We start from the raw sequence: 22,871 nt of genomic DNA on the forward strand, positions 1-22,871 counted from the left end.
CGTTGAGACAAGAACTTCGAATAGACCCAGCTGGGGACCCCAGCTCCCCATGTCACAACAAGCTGATGTTAGAGAATTCCTATGAACTTTAGTTTTTTCCAAAGATTTATTTATATACTTGAAAGTCAGAGTTACAGAGAGAGAGAAGGAGATGCAGAGAAAGAGAGAGGTCTTCCATCCGCTGGTTCACTTCCCAACTTGCCGCAATCCGAATCCAGGAGCCAGGAGCTTTTTCCTGTTCTACCACGCGGGTGCAGGGTCCCAAGGACTTGGGCCATCCTCCTCTGCTTTCCCAGGCCATAGCAAGGAGCTGGATAGGAAGTGGAGCAGCCAGGTGTCGAACCAGAGAGCATATGGGATGCCCGCATCACAGGTGGCAGCCTTATCCGCTACGCCACAGTGCCAGTCCCGGCTATGAACTTTAAATATGTGCCTTCAGGTTTTCTGAAGTGTAACTGTGTTTCACTTTGTAGAGAGATTCAAATTGCATCAGGCTCACAAGTGCCTCCTCTATCAAGGTTTTCCTCAGTATATCATGCTCATAGTGATATTTTTGTTTTAACCCTATTAGATTTTATTTATTTTCATTGTATTTGCAAGGCAGAGGGACAAGACAGAGATCTTCCATCTGCTGGCTCACCCCGCCCACCTTCTTACCTCCCTGCTCCCAATTGCCCACAACAGCCAGGGACGGGCCAGGCTGAAGTTAGGAGCTAGAAACTCAATGTGGGTACTTGAGCTATCATCTGCTGCCTCCCAGGGTGTATTAGAGAGCAGAGGAACCCAGGTGGAGCCAGGCACTCCCACATGGGATATGGGCATCCCAAGCAGCGACTCTAAAGGCACACCCCCTTATTGGATTTTCATGGAAACAATGGCTTCAGTCTTCTCCACAGACAGCAAAACACATGAAATAATATCTGCTGAGTCAGACGACGGAAATTTTACCTCATGTCTATTCTTTCATCAAAGGCTAAAAATTTTCCCTTTGAACATTAATATATAGTACTAATAGTCATATAAATTAATATGAACTATGATGGCCATACACAGTAAACAAAGTATTCAATAACTGAAGAATCACTTGTAGTTCCCTTGTTAAAAATATTCATGTAAAATGTTGGGCTTTCCTGCCAATGTATATCTTCATGGAAATATTGAATAAAACTAAGAACCTCATCATTTTTTCTTCTGTATTCATGAAATTTTAATGTCTCTTCCTTATAGGTAAAGAGGATTGGAAAATAAGATCTCATTTCAAAAACATGGCTAAAATGGAGAAGCATAAACTTAACTATGATTTCCTAATAGCTTTTCCATATGTCACTACGTGTTCTATTATCAAGAAATTGGACTACTTTAGCTCTAAATTTTCCTGAAGTATTGGCATACTTAAGAGATTATTTTTACAGTTTTGCTAAATTTCACATGTACAGGTCACATTTAATTGGGTAAACAGGGGACTGCAAACAGTTCATGGAAAATGGAAAGATTATTCTGGTACAAAAAAATTTTTAAATCCATGCATGCAAATAACTGAATTATTTCTACTCTCAGATATTTCAAAAATAGTAAACACTACAGTGAGAGCGGAGCTATTTCCTTGAAAATTAGGTTAGAGGCCTATTTTGCAATGTTTGAAAGAGCAACTCAGAAGACTACTGGAATGTACTTTCAAATTCAAGTGATGCAGGTTCGGAAAACATTCTATGTAAATTTTTACCCTACATGCTAAAACTAAAGGATATATCCAATATATCACACTGGGAAAACTTATTCAGGTAGCTTAAATCCTTTCTAAAGGGAAGTGAAATGACAAGAAACAAAAGAAAAAAACCTTATTAGACATAAATTAAAAACAAAATGCAAATTGCCCAGGAAAATGTCTTTTAAAAAATTTAAAAATCTATTTTAAAATGAAGAGTTATAAAAGTTAATACTCTACAGAGGAAGGCATGAATTCATGAGATTTTATGTGCTTACTCAAATGGAAGAAAGAAACTGATGAGCTAGCAAAAACAATGTTCTGTTAAATAATTGCAAATCCTACTGCATCAAATTAATTTAATTACATATTTTTCCTCCTGATCACAAAGTTACACTTCTTGGAGTTCCAGGGTTCTCTTTTTGTGAAATAAATTTTAAAAAAAGCCTTTGCCATTTAGTTAGGGAACTTTCCTAGAGCTTTTCTTTTATGGGTTAATAATTAAAACATATAACACTAGACCATAAATCTCACGCCTTCTCTTAGTTTCTCAAATAATTCACAATTTATAACTTGTTTCCCATCAACAAATCATAAATGACATTTCCTTTACAAAAATGTTTAAGTCTATGACATAACTACTTCTTCTGAAAAGTGATATTTTCAAAATATATACATACATCCACACTTGAAGAAAAATTTAAAAATGAACTCAATCCAGAGAATGAAGAGGAACAGATGATATAGATTTTGCCAAACCAGTTAAAAAAAAGTTTTAGAACACAGTAACTATTTTTGGGTCAAATTATTCTTAAAAATCTCCCCCCTAGAAATGCCAGTGATAATCTTAAAATCTCAGGAATCAATATACAGAGCTGTATAAAGTGAGGACAAAATTCTTCAGAAGGTTCTGAGTGCATTGTGCTGTGTGAAGAGGTGAATGACAACTCCAATACCACTGTTACGTCTGTTCAAATCTCACCTTCCAAGTGTGGTCTGGTCTGGATTACCCTCTTCCATAATGCCTCTCTCCACCCTGTAGCCATCTCCCTAACTGTTCCACATCCTCCACTCTCCTTGCAGCACTTATCATCCTATAGATAGTATCTGTACGATTGATTGTCAATTTTCTTTTGCTAAATTGTGACCTCCAGGAGGGAAGAGCTCTGCTATTTATTCCCCAACATCCCAACCATCTAGAACAGTGCATGACACATACAAGGTGCTCCATGACTACTGAATGACTTGCAATTTAGTTTCTTGGACCAGGTTGTTTTCTTTCATTTTGCTTCACACCCTTTTCATTGCTCAAGAAATGGTTCCTGATCTTTCCAAAGCATGTATTAGACAGGATGTAGTAAGTTATGCTGTGATAACTGTCCCAAAATATTAGTGTAAATTGTTTCTTACTCATGCTAATATATACCAAGTTCAGTGTGGGGGAAGGGAGAACTTGTGACAGTTCTGCTCCATATACTAACTCAACAACAGCGCACCATCAAGAAAGGCACTGCAGCAGTGAAAATGAGTGGTATTGGGGATCTTTTTTGCATGGCCCTTACTTCAGTGTCAAGTCACTTTCAACTCCAAGGGGTTGGAAATTAAGGGAAGTATATGGAACATTGGGTGATCACTACATTATCAAATGCATCTCATTTCACAGCATGTTATCACTGTTTCTAATTATTTTGGTAAAGTCTGTTTCTTCTACTGGAGTGTAAACTCTTGAAAAGTAAGAATGGGGAGTGTCTGTTTTGATCACTAATGCATTCCAAACACCTGTTTTATATATATATATATATATAGCAAAGACCTGATAAATATTTGTTTATATACATATATATATATATATATATATATATAGCAAAGACCTGATAAATATTTGTTGGGTGAATAAAAAGTTTAAAACAAAATAGTCAAAATAGTAAACTTTTTAATTTTTTAAAGGAAAAATACTCTCCATAGGAAGGCATTTCGATTTTTATGTCCATCAGTAGCCAAATGGAACTTGATATAAACATTTCTAATACGCCAACTTTGGTTTAATGCACAACTTCAAAAATAACTCATTAATGCACACATCAAGATGCTACTAACAAATTCATTACTATCCGAATTCACTACTGTGTTTCAAAGATCATCCAGGGTTAACATTTTTATTACAATGAACTGTGAAATTCCAGTGAAAAATGCTTGCTTGAATCAGACTATTTAATCTCTAAAGTTGGTGTCTAGCACTCTTGAAAACCTAATTCATTCATACATACCACATGTACACACACAAACACACATGCACACACTTATCAACTGCCCATCTGGGCATGAGGGCAATTTAATGGAACAACAAAATAGAAACTGAAAGGGCATTTGTAAACATGGGATATCATTTGGACAACCATATAGAGCAGGCAGAAAATCCTAAAGGTGCACAAAAAAAATAGCCAATAAATGATAGGCTACAGAAAATCACATCTAAAACATTTTAAGAATTTTACTGAAGTAAACAGACTTGGAAAACTGGAACACTAGACTTGCTCCACTCTACACAAACAAAATCATTAACCATTATAAGGACAGATGGGAACCCACATACAACAAAGATATAAATTATTTTAATTTTAAAAACAAAAAATATAAATCCTTGTTAAACACTTCATTTAAAAATATGCAGCTTTTATTTTAAAATGTGGTAATGCTCAAAGATGGTAGTTAACTTCACTCATATATGTAAAAATGTTTCAAAATATCAATACATTGGTTTAGAAGTCATAGACTGCCCTCAGCTAAATGTTTTTTCAACAAATTTCTCAAGTAATTATCAAGAAAGAGAGTTGCAAGTTCTAAGCCCATTATAATACTAAAGCTCCAGAGTTAAAAGGTGAACCATTCATGAAATAGTTTTTTTTTTTTTCCTTTTTCTTTTGGCTGTTGTTAAACTAATTTGCTGTAAATTGAGCAACTGTTTGCAAACTATATAAATGGAAAAAGCTCTTCTTTCTTTTCCAATCTATGAGGGAAACAGAAAGGTGATAAAGTTCATTACCAATATAGTGGTTCACACATTCTATTTTAAAATGGTTTTTGAAGAAAAATATCCACAATGCTAAGCTTGTCATGCTAAATAAAGTAACTGTTTGACATATTATCACCTTAATGCCAACAATAACTAAACATTCATTATTAACCCACTGAATTGGAAAGGACTCAGTAAGTGCCGAGCACCTGTATCTGTAGCAGTAGGAAATAATCAAATCACTGTCCATTTTCCAAGGCAATGGAACATTCTACAGATCCATGATGGAGATACTACGCTAAAGCCTTTGAGAATACACACAAAATTTCGTTTTTAAAGAATATATATATAAAGAAAAAACTGTATGGTCACTAAAGTACTAACGATGGATATGTCTCCAGGTGGCGGGGGTATGTGTGGTTATTTTGTGTTGGGAGAGTAGTCTCAAAATAGCTCACCTAAGAACCAGAGTCTATCACCACGGAAACTACTTTGTTCTTTCTTGTCTTCACATTACACTCGGCAAAGCTACCAACTAACGTGAATTTGTCAGAGTGGCAAACTACGTTCTGACAGAAGAGCTCTTTGAAAGATGGGGGAAAAAAAAATAGCTTCGTCATTAAGAGAATGATTTGCTCTAAGATAAAAGCCCAATGAACAACTTAGACATTAGGCCTCCCATAGCCATTGGAATTCTGTTAGGCTAACAGTCTCTAATCTCATTTTTAAGTGTTTTTCCCCATTACTTTGTTGGCTAGTTTTTAGGTATTTCCTTATACCAGTTTTTTTCCCCCACTAACATTTTCCTCTGCACTAGCAAGAGCACTAATTGATGGCATTTATGATTGTTTTAGATATGTGGCTAATTATCTGGCAAAAATGAAAGAACCAGAAGTGCTTCATGATAATAGCAAATTAACCAGATGTAAGGGTCTTGATTTTTTTTTTTTTTTGAAGCCTTTGGAAGCCTGCATGTCCAATATTGGTGATTTTAAAATTCTCAATGGAAATGGTGATGGCATTCACTGAACCAAGACACCTCATATTACAGTGAAGTGAGGACATGATATAAACAAAACTGCCAGTAATTTCCCATTTTTCAAACATCACCCAAATATCTTCTTATAAATCAACATACCTAAAATCTTCAGTATAGTTTTCAACTAATACCTAAGAAACCTAAAAAGTGTGTACACACCCTATATGTCTCTATATTATTACACATTACTCACATTTACTTTTAACAAGTCACATGGAGAAAATGTAAACTTTTGAAATAACATTGAATTTCAGTTATATTAATGGTCTGCCTTATTTTCAAAATATTTGCATAAGCTACACTTTCACTTATTACCCTATTAGGCTTTGCTGAACGGCTATGTCTTACAGTCTTTAAGCTTTCAAGAGTATTAGAAGAATAAATTCAAGTACACAAAGTCTTCAGACTATTCTGCAATATCAATTTTTAAATGGCACAAGTCACAATGAATAGATGAAACATACTGCATGTTGATGGCAAAGTACAGAATTATGAAAAAAGGGGAAGCCACAAATTAATATCTGAGGTATCAAATCCACTCTGGGGATTAATCTTCAAACAACTAGCTTAAATACAACAAAAATATGCAAAATTTTCTAAGAACCTCGAACTTTTTCAAGGTTAAAATGCTATTTAATGTGCTTGGAATAATTTAAGTGGTAACTATGACCCTAAAAGTGCATGTCTTCAACATGAGTAGACAAATACTCTACTCCCAAGCTGACAAAGGGCATGCTTTTCTAATAGTAGGTTTTGAAGGACAGCAGAAAAATGAACATATAGAAAATTTCTTAATCACATTTGGCTGCCCATGATTTAAAAATCTCAATAGATTTAAACAATTTATAAATACTCTCATTTAATAAAACACCCACACAATGACAAGAATGAGACTTTAATCAGTTTTAAGTGGAGTTTATAACACTAAGAGATAAAGGGTTGTTAACAAACACAATAACAAATGGACATCTGATTGGTATGAGGCATTATCCTGTACACATCATTATTGGTTGTTTTTTTTTTCTTTTTTTTTTTGTGTATCCTCAGTGCATAGCATTTACACACAGAGCCACTGCTGCACAGCACAAGAGTATCTGAAGAGGCTGAATCAGAGTAAGGCTGTTTAACAGACTGAAATTTTTTAGTATATATATTCTATATGAAGACAGATTGAACTTTTGAACTGGCAGGTAGAAGGCAACTCTGCCGAACACTACAGTTAAAGCCCCCACTTTAGTGCACAGTTCCACCCCTTCCATCTGCATGCATGACACATTAACAGTATTTAAAGGTAAACGAGGCACTTTGTGGCAACCACAGCCATCGTTATGAACATATTGCACAAATTTTCTAGAACTAAACATGTAACTTGTACCCTACTCTTATTTTTTTAAAGCTGAAAACATTTGATGCTGCCGGTAAACTCCACTTAGGTTTATAACCTGTGCCACAGCAAAGAGTGGTGATGCTATTTATTCAACTACCCTTTTATAATTATGGCAAAAATGTCCAAGAGGAGCTACAAAGGACTTTAAGATGGTACATGGCCCAACTGTAGGCCTTCTTAAAAGTGATGCCTTCAGGTAACTTCGGACATTTTTAAGCTGCTGCACATCCAAAAAGTCTAGGAAAACATTCCAGAAACTTGGGAGAGATTACCTACAGAATGCATTTCAGACTAATTATGAATACTGTCATAAATAAAGTTTTAATTAGGATTTGAAAACCTTTCAGTCATAGCAATTCTTGTCAAATTCTATGGGGATGGTAACTGAAATAAAGTAAGGAGAGTATGTATAATATATATTTATATAATATATATATATAATGCCATTTTTCCATTTCCAATGACTACACCATAAAATGTAAGCAAGGCTTCTCAAAAACACTGAAACATTCAAAATCAAAACCCTCATTCAGACCTTCACATTCCAAAGGAAAAATAATAACAGTGCAAAAGCCCATTATAATGTCATTATTTATGACCTGGCCCTCCATGTTACATACTGGAACAATACAAGTTATATTTTAATATGCTGTGCCCAAAACTGTAACAAAGAACAGTATTAATATCTTCAAAACATGAATAGCTGATTTTCATTTTAGTCAACAATTTTCAGCTCTTATGAAAGACAAGGTGATATACAAATTTCAATGGTGAGATCTTAGGAATGGTTGTCTCTAACTTTACCAATTTAACTTATGAGCAGTCAATACTCTATGTATCAATGTTTAAATATAAACATGTAAATTCTAAGAGCTTTGTTAAAAATTTAAAAATTTTATTGGTTGAGTGAAACTGATGAGGTATGGAAAAAGTCAATATGATTTACTAAGAATATTTTAGATGAAGTTCTGCCTAATCTATTTACCATCAAACTCTATGAATGCTGCTCTAGTAGGTCCTATGCAATCTGTATTTGTAAATTAACTAGGTCAGACCACAGCTAGTGAACAATTTCAGCACCAATAAGTTATTCAAAATGGGATTTTATACCATTAAGAAATACAATGGCTAGATATTCAAATGTCAAGGTCAAGGTATAATTTGAAAGACACCAAATTCCTGGGGAAAAAAATCCTTTTTCATAGTTTTTTCTCATTACCTTCACAATATTAGTTGCACTCTGCTTGAAATCATATGCAGTCTGGGAATATCAAATAAATGATGATATTTAAGAAATTGAAGCCCTAGTCCCAACTCTAGCACTATGAAATGATTCAACACTGCACAATGAAAAAATCTATTCTTTCAATAGCAAATCAATAAAGCAAATGTTGGATAATTTCTACTGAACAATTATATGCCTTATTATTTGTGCAGTGTTGAAATTTACTGCAACTCTAATTTCCTTTTTAACACAATGTCTTTTTTTTAATATAAACATTATATGTATTCAGTATTCAAGTAAAATTCCCTAACAGTTAATGACATTTAAAAAATGTGCAAAACTGCAAAACTCATTGTAATAGAATGTGTAAGGTCAAAAGGGTGGGACGGCTGACAGCTACTGGATTGAATAAGTGCATCATAAATCTTTAAAGAAAAAAACCGCTTACTGTAGAATCTCAAATTGAAATTTCCTGTGTAGCATTACAAAATATTTTATATTTAATGAGGAAAAAAAGAAGCTTGCAGGCAGCACTTGAAGCATCCACAGCAGGTATATGATTGAAAACTAATAAAGTATAAATTGTTGACTGATGTAGGTACTAATAGCATCTGACTTTTAGCACTGGCCTTGATTACACAGGAGATGGAGCAGTCATTACAATTGAGAAAACATATTTAATAAATCATTGTCAATTTCTATAATGTTTCAAGCCCGTTCTTTGTTGATAGCCTCCACATTTATATGGTTAAGTCATTGTTGCTGTGTTTCCTATCTATAACCACATTATTTTTATATCCCTTCATTGTGGATTAAGATGTTGCAGAAGGTTCATTCCTGTACCCCAAAACAGATTCACTCCCTCTAGCTGCCTTTTCTAGCACCAATATGCTTTTTAAAAAAATGCACAAACAACAAGCAGTGACAGTGGCCAAATCCTCAAATGTCCAGATTAGTACTATAGCATGCTAAAGAAAGGTGCGTGTAAATAGCTGGAGATGGTATATGGTCCAGAGTCCAGCATGAGATAAGATTCCTTTCTAAGCATTCTCTCCATTCCCCTTACCTGAATACATGCATTAGAATTTAACAAAACCCTTAAGAAACTTCTCTTAGCCAACTGCAAACTTATCTGTTGCCACAAGTGCAAAGGGGTAGGATGTGAACCTGTGCGTCACAAAGCTCTTTTAGCCACTTAAATTGGTGACAGAACACAAAAGGAAAAATTTCCACGTATACACATCAGTCTGTCTCCACTTTTTATAAAACTGGAATAAAACGGGAAAGTGCCATCTTTATTTATCCTAATTGAATTTTAAATGTCCTTTTGACACAAAAATGTATATACACGACACAGCTACACAACCTTTTTTTAACTGGACAACAAGTGTCAAAACCCTGTGGATGTATAGGGTAAAACAAGATTGGTCAGGAAAAGAGAATTGTTCCTATAACTGGTAATCTGACACAATGTCCTATTGCCATTAAAAAAAAAGGTCCATTTTCAGTTTATTCAAGTTTGTTTTCATGGTGCATTATCCCTCTTGATAAAAAAAATTCAGACTTTTGTAATTTGTGTATGCTGATCTTCATCAAAAGGTTCATTCTCTGGATCAGAGTCAGTGGTGTCAGAATATCTATAATGATCAGGTTCATTGTCACTAACATCTGGCGTTACAGAAGTTGAACTGCTAGCCTCTGGATTTGATGGCTCCTCTACTGTTTTTGTGAAATACAGCTTCACCTAGAGAAAGAAGAGAAAACTTTAAAATGAAAATCCACAAATATGATTAATCTTAAATTATTTAGATGACATATTTTTAATTTTTCAATCATAAAATTCAATTCAAAAATAGTTGAGTTCCAAAGGAATGTTTCTTTTTTTCTGTTTTAAAAATATTATTTGACAGATGGACAGAAACAAGGACAGAGACAAGCAGAGCCCCCATCCATTGGTTTACTCCCCCAAATACCCATGATGAAGAAGAGTAGGCCAGGCCAAAGCTGGAAGCCACAAACTCAACCCAAGACTCCCACAGAAGTGGCAGGGACCCAAATACTTGAACTGTTACTGCTGCCTCCCAGGGTGCACATTGACAGGAAGATGGAATTGGAAGTCGAGGTGGGACTTAACACAGGCACTCTGAGACGCAGGCATCCTAACTGGCAGCTTAATCACAAGGCCACCTGGCCCAAGAATGGTTTCTCTTAATACCTGTCTGAAACTCAGAGTATTTTTCCATACTAACAATACTAAACAAACATAAAAAATACTGATCAATAGTGAAACTCAGGATCCATTAGCTCTAAAAACTTCACCTAAGGAAAGGAGAGGGAAGTTAACATCATATGTTGTCTAAACAGTGGGCCAAGAGCCTTAACATGTATAGTCAAACTAATCAATCTAAACAACTCCACATTTTAGTTTTTTCAATTTTAAAGGAAAAGAAACCAAGGCCTGGGACGGTTAGGGAATTTGCAAAAGGCCACATATCTAGTAAGTATGGATATGTGATATTTAATTGAATCTGACTCCAGATCCCTTGCTCATTCTAACTATAGACCCTCTCCTATTGTTCAAGAGTCATTATCAATTCTTTTCTTATACCAACATCCACTTTGTCAGTAAATCCTGTAATTTTACTTTCAAAATATCACATATACCAATCTGACAGCTACCTTCACTATCACTATTCTATGTCCAAACAATTACTAACTCTCCCAAAACTAAACTGCTCTAACAGCCTCTGAGCTATCTCCAAAGTCTTGCCCCCTTTTTCCTACTTTCCTCATCTGTCCATATTTTATGGGAGTAGAGCCAATGTTTAAAGATAAAAATTTAGACCACACCAGTTCTGTGCTGAAAAATATTTCGATATTTTCACACATGGACTGGTTTTCCTGTCTACTCTCCTTTAGCCACTGACTTTTCATTTCTCAAATAAACTAAGCTACTCCTATCTCAAGGTTTTTGCATCTTCTCTTCTCTCTTTTCCCTGATACCGGTATATCTCATTCATCTGAATTAGGGCTTCCACTTAAATGTCAACAGTTTGGTGAGATCTTCTCTAATCAGGCTAGCCAAAACAAATAAAACCAATAAAAGTACTCTCTATCTCATCTCTATTTTTCACAGCATTTACCATGATATATATGACAATACACTGGTTTACTAAAAATAGTTTTTGTAATCACAAATATAAAACCTCTTGAGGTATTAAAACAGAAAACTACAAAACCAAAGCAAAAAAGACATTTTAAAAGTTAATGGGGGCCGACACCGCAGCTCACTAGGCTAAACCTCCGCCTTGCGGCGCCAGCACACCGGGTTCTAGTCCCGGTCGGGATGCCGGATTCTATCCCGGTTGCCCCTCTTCCAGGCCAGCTCTCTGCTGTGGCCCGGGAGTACAGTGGAGGATGGCCCAAGTACTTGGGCCCTGCACTCCATGGGAGACCAGGATAAGTACCTGGCTCCTGCCATCGGCAGCGCGGTGCGCTGGCCGCGGCGGCCATTGGAGGGTGAACCAACGGCAAAAGGAAGACCTTTCCCTCTCTCTCTCTCTCTCACTGTCCACTCTGCCTGTAAAAAAAAAATAAATAAATAAAATAAAAATAGCCAAAGGAAAGAAAAAAATGGTGAACTATTATTTGGGAATGTTTACAAGTCAGATTTTTTAATCTGAAGAATTCACACCTATAAATAGAAGTACACACACTCAAAGACACACATACATCACATACAGACAAAAATGAAACAAATCAATTAATTCTAACACATAATATGAGGAACCAGAGAGGAATCTGAGAAAGAAGTAGCAGGGGAGGACAATGAGAGAAGGCCTATATGAAGGTAAGGGAAAAGACTAGGGTGGAAAGGTACAGGAAGAAGGAAAAGAACTGGTAAGACCAGAGGCAGAAACAGTATTTGCAAGAACTGAAGCCACACCACTATGACTAAATCCCAGAGAGCATAAAAGAATATGGATAGAGGTAACAAAGGAGGCAGAACCACACTAAATTATGCAAGTACCTAGTACGTCTTTTAAAAGTGTAAAAAAGAGTGAAAGAAGCAAGCCTATTTGTGAGCAGCAGTGAACAAATTCCCCCATTTCTACTTCATAACCCATTCACTTAACTCCCCTCTCACACCTCTGTCCCAGATTTCATCAAACAACAGGAGAAGGAAACACGCAGCTCCTTTGACTCTTTCTGTATCCTGATATTTCATTAGAAACATTCAGGTTATTGTTTCATAAACATTGCTTCTAAACAATACATCATTTAATTTGAAAATCAGTCAGCCAAGTTCTTCATCTGCACACCTGGAATAAAACAGGCACGTATGCATGTAACCACTGACTCCACAAAGGGTTATTAACTGACCTTAAAATTTGGAGAAAAGTATCGGTTTGCCTTGTCTTTATTTGCTTTATCAAGATCATTTTTTGTTAAAGTAAGTACTAGATATTCTTTGTCGTTATCTGCACGTTCTATACTGCAAATACTATCAATTTCTTGATCACAAAGACTTCCATTTTCTACTTTTTCTGAGGTTTCCTCTGGTCCTGGTATAAAGAACGTATTTACCCAAAAGTGAAACATTTTGTCCTAAAAAAAAGGAAAGAAATGTCTAATTTTAAATTTTTGTTGGAGAAAAACATGTCACCTATATTCAATATCTGCCCCAAGAAGTCAACAAAATTATGCATCGTTTGATATTCTTCATAAAGGTAAACAAAAACACTACTACTATACGCCAACCTGCAGGTACCTGTTACATTGATTCATTTGTGTTTCTTTTACTCAAACTGTAGATAATAGCTAAGAACGACCTTAAAGTCTTATGTAAAATAACTTCTATCTACTCTAATACTAGCTTTAGAAATGTGTACAGTTACGTGTAGGCATAAACAAAAATCAGGTATGATTTAATTTTCTTTATGATTTAATCAGCTATCTAATCCAAGATTTATTTTAACAGAAGTTCCTGGAAATTAAGTGCAATTGTCTGATTAAACAGCAGATTTATTTCACAGTAATACAAACACAGTAACTTCAGTTTCTTACATGACAATGTATGCCTGAAAACCTTCAGAATAAAAGACGCCGGGGTGAGGGAATCTTTTGATCACTTTTTCTTCTAAAATGACTATTCTAAAAAAAATCACTTCTTGGAAATAATATGAAGGGACAGGCACTGTGGTGTAGCAAGTAAAGCCACCACCTGCAGTGCTGGCATCCCGTATGGGCGCTGGTTCAAGTCCCAGCTGCTCCACTTCCAATCCAGCTCTTTGCTATGGCCTGGGAAAGCAGTGGAAGATGGCCCAAGTCCTTGGGCCCCTGTACCCACATTGGAGGAGGAAGCTCCAGGGTCCTGGCTTTGGATGGGCCCAGCGTCAGCCATTGCAGCCATTTGGGGAGTGATGGAAGACCTATCTCTCTCTCTGCCTCTTCCTTTCAAATAAAGTAAATAAATCTTTTTTTGTCCTGGTTGCTCCTCTTCCAGGACAGCTCTCTGCTGTAGCCCGGGAGGGCAGTGGAGGATGGCCCAAGTGCTTGGGCCCCGCACCCGTATGGGAGACCAGGAGGGAGCACCTGTGTTCTGGCTTTGGATCGGTGCAACGTGCCTGCCGTAGCAGCCACTTGGGGGTGAACCAACGGAAGGAAGACCTTTCTCTCTCACTGTCTAACTCTGCCTGTCAAAAAAAAAAAAATTATTTTATTTATTTATTTATTTGAAAGGCAGAGTTGCAGAGTGAAAGGTCTTCTATCCACCAGTTCAGTCCCATATGGCCACAACTGCACAGATCCAAAGTCAGGAGCCAGGAGCTTCCTCTGGGTCTTCTTCGCAGGTGCAGGAGTCCAAGGACTTGGGCCATCTTCCACTGCTTTCCCAGGCCATGGCAGAGAGGTGAATCGGAAGTGGAGAAGCCAGGACTTGAACCAGAGCCCATATGAGATGCCAACACTGCAGGGGGCGGTTTTACCCGCTATGCCATGGTGCTGGCCCCCTTAGATCTGCTTTAAATGTTCACACTTAATATTTTAAACAAGATAGTCTATTTTACAATGAGCTCTTGAACTTTTCTAAAGAATATAAAGTACAAACTGCTCTTTCTAAATGCATATTAAAATAAACTCCATTTTTTCACTCCTTATTACTTCCTATTCATACTTATTTCTCTCTAATCAAAAAACTAAATCTTGGGGAACTAAACATACAATAACCCATTTCCAAGAAATATAAACCAAAATGGAGAAAAGGAGTCTGTGTCTCTACACAAAACCACAAAATTTCTACCCATATAACAACATTTTTAAAATTTACACCCCCAGGCCTGGCATTGTGGCGCAGTGGGCTAAGCCTCCGCCTCCGGCACCGGCATCCCATATGGGCACCGGTTCAGGTCCCAGTTGCTGCACTCTGATCCAGCCTTCTGCTATGGCCCGGGAAAGCAGTGGAAGATGGCCCAAGTGCTTGGGCCCCTGCATCTGTGTGGGGGACTATGAGGAAGATTTTGGCTCCTGGCTTCGGATTGGCTCACTTCCAGCTGTTGCAGCCATTTGGGGAGTGAACTATAGAAGACTTCTCTCTCTCTGCCTCTCTGTAACACTGCCTTTCAAACAAATAAATAAATCTTTAAAAAAATTTATAGTCCCATTCTAATTTCTTCTCAATTAACCATCCTTTAAAAGAGGACAACTGATATGCTATGTAAACAATCTTTAATATTTTTACAAAATTTCTTTGCATAACTTAAGTTATGGAAAATTTATCTCATATTACAATGTCATATGGTCTTTTCCTTTTAACACGATTATTTACTAGTATGCCAGAGTAAGCAAAGAATCTGCACATCTTGTAGAAAATTAATTATAGCTCAATAAATATCATAAATCTTATCACCCATTTTTAAAGAGTGATTTCTGCTTAAACAAAGCTTTTAAGCAAGAGATTGGAAGTTACTCTTCAAGGTATTGCTACTATGGCTTTTAACCCCAATAAAAGAAAAGTGCAAACCTTTTTAAGCATCTTGTTCTGTTTGTGGAAGAACTCTACTTTGATGTCACCACACACAGGCAACGGCTGAGGGAACTCGAAGTACATGAACTTGTCTTCCCGTCGTGTGGGTCCTGAATTGGAGGAATATATCTTCACCTTTAGCTGGCAGACCACAAACTGAGGATCTGCATGGTTAAATACATACTAGTATCATTATACAGAAAATGTTTCTAACTTTTAAACTGTTAAAAATTATTTTAATGACCAAAGTTAGCAATTTACACAAAGCCATAATTCTGCATCTGTAATCCTCTTCGAAGACAAATTGATGGAAATACACTATGGCAAAAATACAGTCTATACAAGAATGTTCTGCAATTAGTACATTTAAAATAGAGTTCTATCACTAGTATAAAAATCAGTTCCCATTCCATGAATATTAAGTTCTAAAGTTAGACTTCTAATAATACGGTAATATCAAAACTTTATATGAAAATTATGTTAAAATTACATAAACTACTTTAAGCATTAAAATGATCTAAAATTTATTCTGGTACATTTGTAAACTGTATAAATGTTAATTTTTAAACAAGTATTTGTTGTGGTATTGTGAACACTCTAGCACATAAAAAATTACTAAATAAAAAAAATTACATGTTACAAGTAGAAAGAAAATATAATCTAAATCAAAGTTATAACAGGTACCATAAAAATAAGCATATTAATAAAAATATTAACCACCACTCATTTTACCCATAGACCACATTTTATTTTTAAAGTTATATAAAGCCACCATCATGAGAAACACGAAGGAAGAGATTTGAAATGTCTGCAAAGAAATGCAATAGACTTCAAATGAAAATTGCGACAGAGCCGGCGCCGTGGCTCAATAGGCTAATCCTCCACCTTGCGGCGCCGGCACACCGGGTTCTAGTCCCGGTTGGGGCGCCGGATTCTGTCCCGGTTGCCCCTCTTCCAGGCCAGCTCTCTGCTATGGCCAGGGAGTGCAGTGGAGGATGGCCCAGGTGCTTGGGCCCTGCACCCCATGGGAGACCAGGAAAAGCACCTGGCTCCTGGCTCCTGCCAGGATCAGCGCGGTGCGCCGGCTGCAGCGGCGGCCATTGGAGGGTGAACCAACGGCAAAAGGAAGACCTTTCTCTCTCTGTCTCTCTCTCTCACTGTCCACTCTGCCTGTCAAAAAAAAAAAAAAAAAAAAAAAAATTGCGACACAACCTCTCTTCCCTCCAAAACACTTCATTTTCATTAACAACTATTTAGGTTTTGGCCATGTCTGTTTTAAAATAATTGGCATAATTGGCATAACTTCTCAAAATTCATCATGCTATTATATTAGCAATACAACTAAACGGTAGTAAAATACGGAAGGAGTGGATTGTGTACTTCATTTTTTAAATTTACTCATAAATTCATTTATAGCTAAAGATATTAATGGAAGCAATGAAAGACTAACAGAAGGTTAAGATCTTAGGACTTAAAAAACTTAAATTCTCAAATAATCTAACAGTATAATTTATCTAGTATGCTGAGGAGTTCAAAAACAAAAGTTCACTAAAAAGAAATTGACTAACACTAGGAGGTAAGAAGTAGTTCTGAAAGGTAACAAAGATAGTCAAAAAACAGAAGCACACACTTGCATCAAGTGTATGAGAAAAACAAGTGTATATGGCATGCACGTTTATGGGTACAAAACAAAATTCTCAACATTAAAAGGCCTCATCATCCTTAAAGATAAAAAAGTCTCACATTTTTATCAGTGTGATCAACAACTGAGAACAAGGAAAAGCTAAACCAAGTCAAATTAAAGTTCTGGTCTAATAAACACCTGGTGGTTCATCTATGTAATACAGTATCAGCAATCACATAAGAAACAGTATGTTTGATAATATGTTTGTAAGATATTTATCATGAGAAAAATCTACCTTCAAAAAGAGGAAATATACCAACAATATGTTGATAAATTTCACGTCTTTGATTAAAGGCTCTAAGCCACTTTACAAGATTTCATGTAATCCTGAGAAATTTAACTGGAAGTCTAGCTTGAAGAAGCTAATGATGGGCCGGTGTTGTGGCATAGCGGGTAAAGCTGCAAAGCTGCAGCCTGCAGTGCCAGCATCCTATATGGGCACTGGTTCGAGTCCTGGCTGCCCCACCTCCAATCCAGCTCTCTGCTATGGCCTGGGAAAGCAGCAGAGGATGGCCCAAGTCTTTGGGCCCCTGCACCCGGCTCCTGCTTTGGTTTGGCACAGCTCCAGCCATTGTGGCCAATTGGGGAGTGAACTAGTGGACTGAAGACCTCTTTCTCTCTCTTTATGCCTCCTTCTCTCTCTATGTAACTCTTTCAAATATATAAACAAATCTTAAAAAAAAAAAAAAAAAAGCAAATGAACAGGTTTAATTTCAAAGCTATGATAAAATTATCCAGGATAAAAATGTCTTGTGGACTTATTAACATAAATTCATTAATTTAGAATCTGATAATCCTATAACAGTAGAGATCTTGATTAAACTATGGTAAAATATAAACAAAAATTTTAGAACTATGTAAACAATTCATTAGCTAGTTACAAATCAGTATTACTTAGAAATTCCCCTAAAAACTATATTTAAAATGTTTTAGTAACTATTTCCTTAGATGACTAAAAAAGGCCAGTGTTATGGCACACCATTAAGCACCGGCTTCCAATGCCTGCATCCCACATCCAAGTGCAGGTTCAAGTTTCAGCTGCTTCTCTTCTAGATCTCACCTCCCGGAAAGGCAATGGAAGATGGCCCAAGTGCTTGGGTCCCTGTTACTCATGTGGCAGACCAGGATAGAGTTCCAGACTACTGGTTTGAGCCTGGACTAAACCTGGATGTTACAACCATTTGGATAGTAAACCAGTGGATGGAAGATCTCTCTGTCTCTGCCTCTCTCTGTTGCTCTACTTTTCAAATAAATAAATCCTTTAAAAACACAGTAGGTAGGGTCCAGGAGTTGTCATGAAGAAGGTTAAGCCACCTCTTAAAATCGACATCCTTTATCAGAGTGCCAGTTTAAGTCCCAGGTGCTCTGCTTCTAAGCCAGTTCCCTGCTTGTGCTCCAGGGAAGGCAGCAGAGGATGGTCCAAGTCCTTGGGCCTCTGCCACCCACTCAAGAGACCTGGATGGAGTTCCCAGAACTTGGCTTCTGCCTGGTCCAGCTCTGGCCACTGCAGCCATTTGAGGTATCAACCAGCAGATGAAAGATGTCTTTCCGTCTCTCCCTTTCTTTTTTGTCACTCTGCCTTTCAAATAAATAAATGAATGAATAAATCTTAAATAAAAATTTTAAATCATCACCAAGAAAAATTGTCGACATGAATTTCACATTTTGGATAAATAAATCCTAATTTAACAGAAGTCCAACATTCATATGATTTCTGTTGACTTCTAACATACAATTCTCATATATATCCTTTGATATGATTGTATTCTAAAGAGATGAGAAAATCCACAGAATTAAAACAAAAATTATGATTAAATTTTCTTGGGTTACACATATTGATATAGTCTTAAGAGAAAACCACATTGATCATTTTAAATTAACACTTTAATCCTTTTAGATATTTAGAATATAATAATTTTTCCTTCACTTAGAAACACTAAGACAGTAATCAAGTGAGAGGACTGTTACCATGTGATACCCTTGCACAATATAATTTATTTTTCATTTCTAGTTTTGTTTTCTTCTCCTTAATCCAAGTTGTTATTCCTTGCCCTCAACTTTTCTACATGCCTTCCATTAAGTCCATACCATGTTTACATGAAAGGCTTAATTATTCTTTGTTGATGCTTCCTAAAATATAAGAATATAAGAATATCTCTCTCTTTTTTTTTTTTTTTTTTTTTTTACAGGCAGAGTGGACAGTGAGAGAGAGAGACAGAGAGAAAGGTCTTTCTTTGCCATTGGTTCACCCTCCAATGGCCACTACAGTCGGCACGCTGCGGCCAGCACACCATGCTGATCCGAAGCCAGGAGCCAGGTACTTATCCTGGTCTCCCATGGGGTGCAGGCTCCAAGCACTTGGGCCATCCTCCGCTGCACTCCCTGGCCACAGCAGAGAGCTGGCCTGGAAGAGAGGCAACCGGGACAGAATCCGGCGCCCCGACCGGGACTAGAACGCCGTGTGCCGGTGCCGCAAGGCAGAGGATTAGCCTAGTGAGCCGCAGCGCCGGCCTAATATATCTCTTAATTTAGATTCGAACCTTTACTTCTAAATACCCAGAGTATCTTAATGTGAACAGTTGACTTTCATCAGATTTAAAGCACGTTTTAAAACCAATATCAACATTGATGTCTCCAAATCTCAAATTCACAAACTCATTTTTCCTTTTTTTCCTGTCTGTGAATCATTCACTTGACCAGAACCAAAACTTCAACAAAATCTTCAGATACAACTGACCAAAACAAAAACAAAAACAAAAACCTCACAACACTCTCCCATCCCCCAAAACTAATCACTTTCACTTGACTGCCCTAGTACATTTGGCCTAAGACAACTCACATTATTGGTTTCCTTTATACTACTTTTCTCCCATAAAATCATAAACTTTCTAAACAACTGCCTTTATAAATATCCAGTATTATCAAGACACCAAAATATTTATCAACTCTGACATCCCCATTAAGATCTTCCAACAGTCAGTCACACATTCCATTCCTAGTCTATTCTGTGTCATTACATTTTTTTGTCCATCTCATTTCCTTCTGCTGTGCTTCAATTTAAGCTATTTCCTATTGCCTGTTAATACTTCCTTCAGCATTAATGTCATCTAAACTGTATGCTTTCTCCAGTGTTCAATAAAGATCTGTGAACTTCCTTTATGAAACTGTTTGACAACCCCCAAAGCTGTTTTGGTGAATTCAGCATAATAACTTACACATATAATCTTCATTCGTCAACATTATTTATATAACATAGCTTCACTACACAGTTTTAAATCACAGTGCATAAATAGGGAACTAGAAAATTAGGAGAGACTAAAAGGGTTTTAATAGTCAATAATTTTAAAGACTAGAAGTTAAAGGACATACTGCGAGACCAAAAAAAGAAAAAGATCAGAAAGGTGGAAAGGGTTCAGCAGGAACAAACCAGGGTTTAAATGTTGGATGGCAATGTAAAACCGAGAAGAGATTTTTTTAATAGAGAGGCCAATGTGAAAAAAAAATCACACTAGCTAGGATTACTGAACTGAGTATTCTTTTTCCCTTACCATCTCTGTTAATATTTTTATACCTTTCTTAGGGCTCTCAGACTGATACCAATACTACTAAGAGAACATGAGGTTTTTTTCCTTCATTTTCCCCTTCTACTCCATGAATCTTAAGTTCCTATGTCAATCACTTTCAACAGCCCAGTGCCTTGGACTTAGCAGTTTTTATAACTACTGAAATGAAAAAAATAAATTAATTAATGAGGTTCTTTAGAAGCCTTCAACATGCTACGTTAATAAATTTATGGCAATTGACAAAGTTACACTGCTCTAAGAAAACAGGGAAGATCTGATGATACTGATTATCTCTATCTAAGATAAGCAACATCAAACAATTTTCTAGGTGTAAACTGATTTAGGAATAGAAACATTGTAACTTAAATATTTTTAAGGAGCAAAACTGAAAACTAAAATCAGTAACAAAGTATCAGAGTTCTTAAAAAAAGACTGAAGTGCTACCTTAATGCTAGTACAATGTATTTCTTAAACATGAGAACATGACTGATAATTGCAAAGATGGTATTTAAGTTCCAGTGTTATAAAACTCCATTACAGGAAAAAAGAGCAATCATCTAGTGTTTTATGGGCTGTGTAATATTTCCTTCTGTATTTTCTCCCATTGGGTTCAGGTATTATGCTTTCAATTAGTCTAGCTAGAGATACTGGCTTAGAATAACAGAGAAGCAGAACAGGATCAAGATAACTGATTTGGGTTTATACAGGTTAGAGTCAGAGACAGAAATAAATTAAAGGCAGACATCAGTGACATCTGCACCTAGTACTTATTCAGGAAGTTTCAAATTCTTTTCATTTTATGGATGGACAAAATCAAACAGAAGATGACATTCCCAGAATTACATTGTTAATTATCAGATCTAGACTGAAACTTAGCTAAAATTATCTAAGCCTAGGCTTCCCTGATACTCTATACACACTCAGAGGCAACCGTATCCTTCACTCATACTTCAGCTTACTGCCATGTCTCCTTTCCATTGTCCTCTTACCAAAACTGTCAATACCAAGTCTTTCTAAACTATTAAAGAACTCACTCCTGCCCCAAGATCAGTAAATTGAATCCCACTGCCACTCTCATGCTGCATCTCTGCTGCAACAGGTTTTGTAGTCATCTGATCAAAATTCAGGCTACACTTGGTGGCTACAGCACAGAATATTTCTTTCATAAATATAATTTGGCTTCAAGAACATTAAAACCATTGTTCTTAGCTTCTTTAATCCAATGAGCTGAACAATGGAGCTAATTTATTAGTTCAGATACTTCAGAAATATACGCTCCTGCATAAACTTTAAATATGGTAAATTTCTTTTTAGATTTTTATATAAACTTCAAGATATGTTAAGAAAAGGGTTCCAATACATGGAAGGATGAGAATTTAGAGCACTTACTGCAAGTTCCGCCACTGAACATTGGAATAGTTTCAAACATCATCTTGTGAAACAACAGTGCCACTGGTCTATAATCCAGATGATTCTTTAACAGGTAGCTATAATAATACACATAGCGTCTCTGACTGGGAATAGTTACTCCCTGGTGGACAGAAAAAAAAAAAAGAGAGAGAGAGAGAGAGAAGCCAAATTCAAAAGGAAAGTTCCATTATAGTTATTTCACTAAATTGCTAAAGTAACTGAGCTGTACCCAATGAAGAACACATATATACATCAGAAACTTGATCTGAAATGATTAATATTTAAATCCACCTTTGAGTAAATCAGAGTAACACCAATAAAAAAAGTATCGGAATAACTTTTCTTCTTTAAAATGCAGTTATTATAACATCTCATTTATTCAAAGATCACAATAATCTCTGGTTCAAGAACCCAATAAACAAAGGCCACTGCATATCAAAAATAACTGTCAAAGGCCTCTGCACTAGTTTTACTCTTTATATTACTGGGCTCCCCACAAGGATTTAGGAATCTTTTTATTATTAAACACATAATTCCTTATAAGCACAATACCTATATTCCAGAGAAAAGCATATCAGAATAAGCAAACAAGAAAGAGGCCTGTAAGAGGCAGAAACAGCAGTAGCAAAAAGTGATGCTGGCCTTAGAGACCCATGCAACTGTACATATGCAACAATCCACTAAGAAATACATCTTTGTGCTTTAGACATCTCTTTGGTTGAAGAAGCTAGCAAAGTATAAAATGTTTTAGAAAGTGCTTAACTATTACAAATTTTTAAAATATATACAATACAGTCAGTATTTAAAAGGGGGAATCTGAG

At 36.3% G+C, this 22,871-nt stretch overlaps 1 protein-coding gene across 12 annotated transcripts in view; it reads right to left on the reverse strand.

Annotated features, from left to right (window-relative positions):
• Positions 1-3,621: 3,621 nt before the first annotated feature.
• Positions 3,622-22,871, reverse strand: part of PTEN (phosphatase and tensin homolog) — a 98,032-nt gene continuing 78,782 nt past the window's right edge. For 10 of the 12 annotated variants that reach the window (XM_008270133.5, XM_070057665.2, XM_008270132.5 and 7 more), the window contains 4 exons: positions 22,030-22,171; positions 15,391-15,557; positions 12,753-12,977; positions 3,622-10,113 (listed from right to left, as the gene is read on the reverse strand). In XM_008270133.5, coding sequence (XP_008268355.1) covers positions 9,928-10,113; positions 12,753-12,977; positions 15,391-15,557; positions 22,030-22,171 — 720 coding nt within the window. In that variant the 3' untranslated portion in view covers positions 3,622-9,927. The remainder of the gene's footprint in view (positions 10,114-12,752; positions 12,978-15,390; positions 15,558-22,029; positions 22,172-22,871) is intronic. The other 2 variants (XR_016222180.1, XR_016222179.1) reach the window with 1 other exon arrangement.

The sequence above is a fragment of the Oryctolagus cuniculus genome, chromosome 15, assembly GCF_051225735.1.
Source record: "Oryctolagus cuniculus isolate XC-2025 breed Fujian yellow rabbit chromosome 15, ASM5122573v1, whole genome shotgun sequence".
Lineage (NCBI taxonomy): Eukaryota > Metazoa > Chordata > Mammalia > Lagomorpha > Leporidae > Oryctolagus > Oryctolagus cuniculus.